The sequence below is a fragment of the Geospiza fortis genome, unplaced genomic scaffold (genome assembly GCF_000277835.1).
Source record: "Geospiza fortis unplaced genomic scaffold, GeoFor_1.0 scaffold10, whole genome shotgun sequence".
NCBI lineage: Eukaryota > Metazoa > Chordata > Aves > Passeriformes > Thraupidae > Geospiza > Geospiza fortis.
The window spans coordinates 178221-186949 of NW_005054326.1; the positions used below are offsets into that span (position 1 = coordinate 178221).

The window sequence follows — 8729 nt, forward strand, 5'->3', positions numbered from 1 at the left end:
TTAAACAAGAAGGAGCATAGGAAAATACATTCTTTATTATTATTCTGTAACAACAAGCCAGAAATATAATATACCTTTAAAAATTTTCTGTCTCATGCCAAAGAAACCTCCATTCAATCATTTTAGAAAATCTTGTCGCTCTCCCTCAAACAGTAACAAAAAAGAAAAAGGAATTACAAGTGGCATCTGTTCCCTGCAAGGGATGTGCCTACCTGTCCCACAGGTGGATGTGTGGGGAAGGGGAGTGGGGGGAGCAGGAGGGGCTGTTCCTGGTGGCCCTGCCAGCCCAACATCACCCTGGCATGTGTTGGACCTGGCAGCCCCAGAAGACCCTTTCCTGAGGCACCTGCATGTGTCACTGGAGCAGCTGCCTGCAGCAGAGGGTGCATCCAGGGGGATTCCCCCCATGCCCAGCCACTCCTGCAGGAACAGGAGCTGCTGTCCCCACACCAAAGGAACCCCTTGGCTGGGCACACAAGGAGCACTGGGTCTCATTCTGTATCCAGCATCCCACAGAGCTTTGTTTCTGCCTGCTGTGGTTGCTGTGCTCCCTGCAGTGCCTGTGGGCAGTGCAGCAGCTCAGTCACACCAGGGCAGCCTGATTTCCAGGTGTGCTGGGGAACAGAGAAAGAGCCTGTTTGCAAACAGTGCCTTGAAGAGGGCACTTCCCAGTGAGCCCCTTTACTCTGCTCGGTGTGCAAAAGGACAGGTCCTCATCCTGCCAAACAGAGTATTTGCTTTCCAGAGGGACTCCTCATAGCCAGCCTTCGTGTTTCCCAGCAACACTCAGTTCTCCCCTTTCCTGTCTTCTCTTTTCCTGGGTGGGTTGCTAAACATAGCAGTCCCTTGTCTAGGGTTGAGATAAATCCAGACTTTCTGCTGTATAAATTAAAACAAAAAAAGGAAAGGATGGGCAAGGTCATCACCAGCCCCACAACACAGGATATAGAAAATATTATTAGCAACAAAGAAAAATTGGTCAGGGCAGGAGGAAGTCACAGGGAAGGTACAGGGAAAGGAGGATTTCACACCCTCAACCCCTGCATTGTCCCCGCCTTCTTCCCATTCATTTCACCTCTAGTCTATTCCCTTAAAAACAGTCTCTCTCTTATCTCACACACACACACACACACACACACACACATATATAGATCCCATTTGTTTTGTGCAATATGTCACCATTATTTGATGCAAGTAAAATATAGATCTATAAATATACCACTCTGACTCAAGTCCCATTTCAAGTATGATTGCGGAGTCCAGTATGGTGAAGGGAGAGGTTCCCCTGAGAGGGAGCTTGGGGAGAGGTTTGGATCCAGCAGGCAGAGTCTGCTCCTGGCTTGCTGGGAATGTGGAACAGCAATAACACGCATATGGAGTCTGCAGTGCACCAGTTCTGCCCTTCAGAGCGGGCTACACTTGGAGCAGATGGGATGGTTGGAGTGGCTGTACAGTGCATGGGGGAAGAGTCCTTCCTCCTCACATTTCACCAGCCCCCCTCCTTTGCTTCCTCTTCCCCACAGTGTGCTGGAAGCAAGAGGAAAGTGTGTGCTCGCACTGGTGGGTGGGCTGACTGCTTCTCCCAGTTCTTCCTCCGTGGCAGCCCAGTCTTCTGCTTTCCTGAAGAACATCCTCCTCTGCCCCATGCTAAAACAGTCCAGAGCACCCTGTCTCCTTGGCTCTGGTGACCCTGGGTAGACCAGGAGGGATTTTGCCACTCCAGGCTTTGATTAATGATGTTGTGTGCCCACGGGTCAGTACAGCCGCCTCCCTGGGACCAGGAGGAGTGAGGAACCAGTGTGCATTGCTTCCACAGGGATCCAGCCACAGCGAGCAGGAGGGCTGTGAGATGTCCGACAGCACTGGGATTCAGATGGAGCAGGTGGAAGAGGTGACGTGCCCTGGCAAGGTGCACCTGCAGAGCACGCAGGGCTCTGAACACAGGTTGCTAGTGAAACACCCTGCAAGGCTGGGCTGGCTGCCAGCTTGTTTCCTGATGGCAGGGATCACACCATCCACAGGCACAGTGGATGCACGACCTCCGGTGTCATCTTCCTCGCCCAGGAATACCCACTGTGACGGGTTAGAGCAGGTTACCATGGCAATGTGTGCTCTCCCCTGGAGACAGCATTTTATCCCACTTCCAGTGATACAAAATGAGTCCTTATGTTGAGTTCCTTTCATTATTTTTTTTCCTCTCTCACTTTTTTTTTTCCCTGTCGGGTCGGAATGAGCTAAGACTAATAGGAGGCACTGCAGTCTGAGGGCTTTAAAATCTGGTTGGGGGAAGTCACCCTATGTGACAGTGGCAGTGTGCATGGCTGTGTGTGTGGGCACACTCAGGTGCAGCTGTGGGTGTCACTGGACACCCCAATGATGGTGAAGGGAGTGCCTGTGGGCTCTGCTGCCTTCCGTGCCAGACCTTTCCTGGGCTCTCCCACGTGTGCCACACTGTGCTCCAGGTTCCAGCTTTCACCTCAAGACTCTCCATAACTCTGCCCACTCTTTTTGGTCACCCTGGCTGCATCACCCTGTTGCACACACCATGCTGGCCCCCGTGCCAGCCATGGCAGCTCCTGGGTTGTGTGACTTCTTCCGCTGACACCTTCCCCTAGGCTCACACTACTCAGCACGGCTTACACTCCTGGTAAGCCACCTCCTCCTCCAGTCTTTCCTGATGACCCACTTCTGATCTGCCAATCAAACATTTCTAAATGGAGGCTTCATATCCTTACTCTGTCCATTTATTTGAGAAGACATAAAATGGATAAGAACACACCTTTTTTTTTTTTTGATGCTGTGTACTTATTTCCACAGACTGGTGCTGTAATCTCAATAACTTTGCCTCTTTCCATCTTCTTCTGCCAGTTGCCACTAGCTCTGCACTATGGCTGAGATGTTTTTGTTACTCCTCAGCGGCACGTGCATGTTTTTTGTCTGAAGCAAAAGGTGATACACACTACTATGATCAGGGTAAGGTAAAGTGGCTGGATGTATCCATGGCTGCATGCAAAGGGCAGGTCAGCATGGGCATGAGTGATAGCTCTGCATGTGCAGGTGGGGTGCCTGGATGCCTGGAGCTGGGACTGGCTCTGTGTGTGTGTGTTGGGATCAGAATGAGTCAGTGTGTGTGTGTGTGTGTACAGGAGGATGACTCTGTGCTGTGCACCTGCAGCAGATGATGGTTGTGCCAGCTCAAAGGTTTAGACTTGGCCAGGAGCAAAAAGAGGGACACTGTGCTCCCTGGCAGTGTGTTAGGGTGATACAGATATCTTTCCACCTCTAAAAGTGAGAAATCTACCACTGACTGTTGCCCTACCATAGGGACCTTGCCTCCCTTCTGATGTGACCTTGGCAGCTCTGGTTTGTAGGGTAGGCAGCAGCTTCGTGTCACACAACAGCAGTGACCTAACGGTGAGGCATGGACACTTCTGGTGTCCTGCTCCCCACAGAGGGTTTCACACAGCTGCTCTCTCTTTGCACAGAACTCTTGACAGGACACAGGATGACTCAGGACTGAAGCTGAGAGGATGACACAGGGTCCCAGAAGGTGCCAGCTGCCTTTGCAGCAGGCATGTGAGGGAAGCTCTGTGCAAGGGCATGAGGCACAGCAAGCACTCGAGGTCTGACTCTACTTTATTTATCTGGGAGGGCCCAAGGGTGAAAGGGCACAAAATAGGCCTGGGGCAGAGGAAAAGAAATTGAGCCAGGTGCCCTGACCCCCCAGAAGCATGTTGTACTACTTGGGTGAGTGGAGCAATAGCACAGTCTGTCTGGGAAGATGTATTTTGGGAGGACCCCATGCTTGACTGCTCTCAGGTACCTTTTTTCATCGCTGTCCCTTCCTTCCTAGAACAGTTTCACGCCACAGAAGAGATTTGTTTTTGTTCTTCGTGTTCACCTTCTGTGTCACCCATGAGAGGCTGCCTCTTCTTCAGCTCCCTGTGGTACTTGGCCATGAGGGAGGCATAGATGCAACCATAGGCAGCTGCCACCACCATCATGATGCAAACGATGCCACAAACCACCCCTGCAATGATCACAGTGCCGATCGCCCGGCGCACGCTCACAGGCCTGTACCGCTGTTTCTGAGGGCATCCCACACTGGGCTCCACTTCTGTTTCTGGGCCTGATTTAGATTTGGAAGGAGCAGGGCTTCCTTTAGTGCAAGGTGGGCCAGTATTGTCCAGCACTGTAGAGCTGTTCTCATCATCCAGCTGGGAGCAGTAGTTGAACATCTCCATGGGCACCATCCGCATGTCCTTTCCTTTCAGCTCCTTGGGCAGGGTGCAGGCCAGCTGGTCGATTTTCCCACCTGTTCCAACAGAGATAACAGGAGTCAATCACAGCTCCATGCCCATGCAGAGGCAGCAGGGTTAGATCCTCAGCTGGGGTGAGTTCATAGGCCTCCATTCACACCTGCTAAAGTATTTTCCCTGCAGTGCAGAAGCTTCAACCATGTCAGCTGGCCAGTGTGCCTCTGCCTAGGTTGGATTTGACATTAGAGCTCCTGGTGCATATCTGAATAGGCCAAGACATGAAAGCCCTCTGAAATCATTTAAATCAACCTCATACTGTTTAGTGAGTTATGTAAGTCTCAGAAGAACCACTTTAGAAAAAGAGAAATTGAAGCAAAAATATAGGAGCAGGCTGTACCTTCTCAAAAAAAAACAACAGATACACATCCCATCTTCTGACAACTAATCCGTCTCTGTGAAAATAATGACAGATGTTGAAACAAATGCTTGAGTGAGTTTGAGCAATTTCCTTGAAAGGGAGGAAAAAAAGCAAAGTTATGTCTGCGTGCTTTCCACTGACTTTGTGATATGGTAGTCAAGAAAAAAGAACCAATCAAAAAAAAAAAGTGCAAAGTGGCACTCGTATGCTTGTTTGATTCTGCTCACACAAATGCATATTTCAGACTGCAGTGTAGCCATAGGCAGAGATAATCTCCTTGCAGCATGGCTGTGATCAGCAGGGATGTGACAGCTGACTGTTGCTATCCGCATGATTTGAGACCCTTTCCTACTCGTTGGTTCCAGAAACAGAAGGTCAGGCCTTCAATCCTCACTCCTGTAAAATGTGCCATCTTTCTTTGAGTTGCAGCTCCTGAAAGCATGTCATCCCATCAGCATTCCTGATAAGTGACATGTACCTTTCCAGTCTTCTCTGTTTCAAGGAAAATCTGGAAATGCAAACTTGTCAAAAACTGCTCGGTTTGAAGTGATGATTTCATAGCCAGTCTGATTTGGGGCCTGGCTTGTTAATTTGAGCTGTAGGTTGGGTTCTCCAATATGAGTTGCAGTGTTTTTCCTAAGTGTCACTGTTTCCTAAGGTTCTTTTTTTTGGCAGCAAACCTGATGCTTTACAGCCAAATCTGACTTCTAATTCTCTCATCTTAAGAAAGAGAATGGGATGGTTATTTCCAAGTGTGAAAAGCATTTCTTCTCTTTAGGCAGAAAGAGTAAGGTGAATTCATGATCCTAAAATTTTAATGTTACTGAGGAAAGTTCTTTCTCAAGATTAAAAAAAAAACAGGTAATAGTTCAGATTAGAAACAAAACAAGGAAATAGGAGATCTAGGGCTGCTGGGGACTTCACAGACTGGCAGTGTTGCTATATGAAGGTGCAGTGGCACTAAATTGTATCAGGGTCCTCCTGCTCTTTGGCTGAGACTTGTCCATCAGGTCAGCCTGACCTGCCAGTTGTATCTGCTCCTGCCTTTTGTATCTGCTCCTTCCAGTTGTACCTGCTCCTGTTTCTTCCCTGCCTGCCTTTTGCTTGCTTTTCCTGGAAGACCAAAATTCCTCCACCTGCTTCCCCTCCCGCACGCGAGCACCTACCTCGGTAGGAGAACCACTCCATCCAGTGCTTGAAGTCCCGGAGGTTGCAGTCGCATTCCCAGGGGTTATCCCCAACCTGGAGATGCTGCAGGCTGGTCAGAGGCTCAAAGGTCACCCTGTCCAGGCTCTGCAGGCGATTGGACCTGAGGGAGAGGGAGCGGAGGGCAGGCAAGTCATCAAAGATGCCCGAAGGGATCTGGGCCAGGCCGTTGATGGAGAGATCCAGCTGGCGCAGCAGGGCCGTGTGCTGGAGCAGGTCCTTGTCCAAGGCCCGGATGCTGTTGTTCCTCAGCTGGAGCTCTGTGAGGTTCCCCAGGTCACTGAAGATGTTCTGAGGGAGCTGGTCCAAGAAGTTGTTGGATAGATCCAACCTCTGCAGAGCAGAGAGGTTGGAAAACACTGCTCCTGGCAGGATGCTGAGTTTGTTGTTGAGAAAGAGGAAGGTCCTGGTGTTTGTGGGGATGTCTGAGGGAATGGAAGAGAGGCCCAAGCCACTGCAGTCCACTTCCAGATTTCCACTGTTACACTTGCAGGAGGAAGGACAAGCAAAGAAGGACTCAGCAGCACATAGTGAGAGCCAGCAGCCAAGCACTGGAAGGTGAAAAGCAGGGAAGGAAGAGGGCATGGATTAGATCAGTGCTTCCCCATCCTCACCCATCACCGACTACAACACAGCCCTCACAGCAGGGCTCTTCACTGCAATGCCCTGCAGTGTAATGAGTTTCCTCACAGCTACATTCCTTTACCCCTGGTCTGCATCCTGGCAGCATGACTTTCCTCTTAGCCTGTTTTTTTCGGAACAAGCAAGTAAATATCCTTCCAGTTTCACAACAAAGTCTGAACAGTGCATCCCAGCGGACTTTGCCAACAGATACCAAAGCACTGGTACCTGTCAGAGGATAATGGAGCAGAGAGTGGTGGGAGGTGTCACCTCTGACAAAGGACAGCTCTTTCTAAACAGTCAGGGTAGAGACAGGAGGGACCAGGTATATGTAAGAAGTTCCAATTTTTCACAAACAGATACATTATTAAAAAGCTTTTAAGAAAAATTAAAATAAAGCAACCTACATTTCAGGTGTGCTTCTGCAGTTTGAATCCTAATATTTGTGATAGATAAGACTCAGATCTAAGACTAAATCAGTTTGCTTGCCACATTCACAGTATATCATATGGGCCTCGTGTCCACTTTTTAATGAATTACATTACATTACAAAGGGATGACCAAGACAACTGATAAAAAGTAACAAGGAGCCCCTAAATCACTGCGTACCTGGTACTTGCCATTGCTCTCAAAACAGTTTCTGAATCCCAGAGCAACAGCCCCAAAAGTACCAGTGAGTGGCCAGTGACCACCCCCATCTAGAGGTGGTAACTGGGTACAGATCCAGCAGTTGTTCTTATTAAGAACTTTGGACACACTCTGGACTACAGTCAAATCATGGGGCAAGCCCTAAATCATGGTCACCAACTGGGCAGACAACAGACATGCAAAGAGCAGTTTAAACCACATCTGACCAAAATGGCCCACAACAATGGAATGAGGAAGAGAAGTGTACATTGGTAACGGACAAAAGCAGTGTGAGGAAAAGGGTCAACCCACACACACCCTTTCTACTACACTGTCTCAAGGTTGGACAAATCACAAATCAGCATTTTTTAGAGCTGCTGTGGATTCCAGACATGGCTCCAGATCCTGCCAGTGGCACCAGGGCACTCGTTACCAACCTTCCCTGGGAGCCAGTGGCTTTTCAAACTCTCATTTTTGTGACAAAGAAGCATTATCAGCAAGAAAGCAAGCTTTGTGCCTCTTGTCATTAGAGGAGTGGGAGTTATGTTTAAGCAGACTATGTAAAACATTTGCATCCTTCATCTTAGTTCCTTTTGTGGAATTGAGATCGCACAATGAATTCCACTATTCTTCAGTGTGGGAAGCAAATTCAGCTCCCTCGCAGTTTTTAAGGTGACAAGTTTGAGCATTTGACTAAAACTGAAGCAGGTTTGTCTGTACATCATGCCTGTCCTCTCCCTTTCTCACTTGTCTTCAGAGAAGGCAGTCACTCGGGTTGGTAGAGTCTTGTGCGGGGTGAGTGGTAGCTAAAGGGGATGCATTGATTGTCTTGCCTTCCTGAGCTGGCAGCTAGGTTGTTCTGTCCTGCTTTTCTTCAAGGAACCAACAAGCAGGTGTTTTACTTCTTAATCCTAAAGGAATTGTGAAAAGATTGCCACAAGAGAAGGAGCCAAAGGAGACCCATGTTGTGGAGAAGTTCTGTCTGGAGCAGCTTTGCAGTCAGCCATGCTCTTCTTCTCTTTCTCTCTTATCTTGTGCCACTCTCTAAGAGTTTAATCTGACCCCCAGCCCATTTTTTTATAGCGACTTTGCTTCTGTCAGCATTGTGCCTTCATATTCCAGCCCTGTCATCCTGCACAGGGCAAGTTTTGTGTCCCCAGTGATCCTTGTAAGAACTGGCAGATTTGTGGACTGGTAGTCTAAGGAGATCTATCCCGTTTGAATTCTAAGCTGTATGACTTTATAGGGGAGCAAGGGGTAAATGTTCAGAGATAATATATCAATTCTCTCCTATTTCATCTGTCTTCACAATTCTTCAATCACTTTTTACTATCCTACAGTTGAGATCTCAGGTGTACACCAGCCCAGGCCATGCCAATAAATGTGCTCTTTTAAGGAGAATTATGGACCCTTATGGTGAAATGTAAGACAGATCTTTAACCCAGACCACCTCTGTGCTTTCTTGTCATGCAGAGACTGGAGCCCACAGCAGAAATTGCCATGAAAGTAGATCATAGCCAATGGGCTAGTGCAGCACAGGTACTGACTGGCTGGCTGATATTCAATTCTGTTCAGAATATGTCACACTCTTGTTGTAG

The 8729-nt window shown here is 48.6% G+C and overlaps 2 protein-coding genes across 2 annotated transcripts in view; one reads left to right on the forward strand and one right to left on the reverse strand.

Moving 5' to 3' along the window:
* CACNA2D4 (calcium voltage-gated channel auxiliary subunit alpha2delta 4) overlaps window positions 1-8729 on the forward strand; it is a 116313-nt gene that overhangs the window by 66469 nt on the left and 41115 nt on the right. The gene's annotated exons all lie outside the window — the stretch shown is intronic.
* Window positions 16-8729, reverse strand: part of LRTM2 (leucine rich repeats and transmembrane domains 2) — a 22594-nt gene continuing 13880 nt past the window's right edge. Inside the window, exons 3-4 of the mRNA XM_031057046.1 lie at window positions 5844-6434; window positions 16-4315 (exon numbers count right to left, since the gene is read on the reverse strand). Coding sequence (XP_030912906.1) covers window positions 3861-4315; window positions 5844-6434 — 1046 coding nt within the window. The 3' untranslated portion in view covers window positions 16-3860. The remainder of the gene's footprint in view (window positions 4316-5843; window positions 6435-8729) is intronic.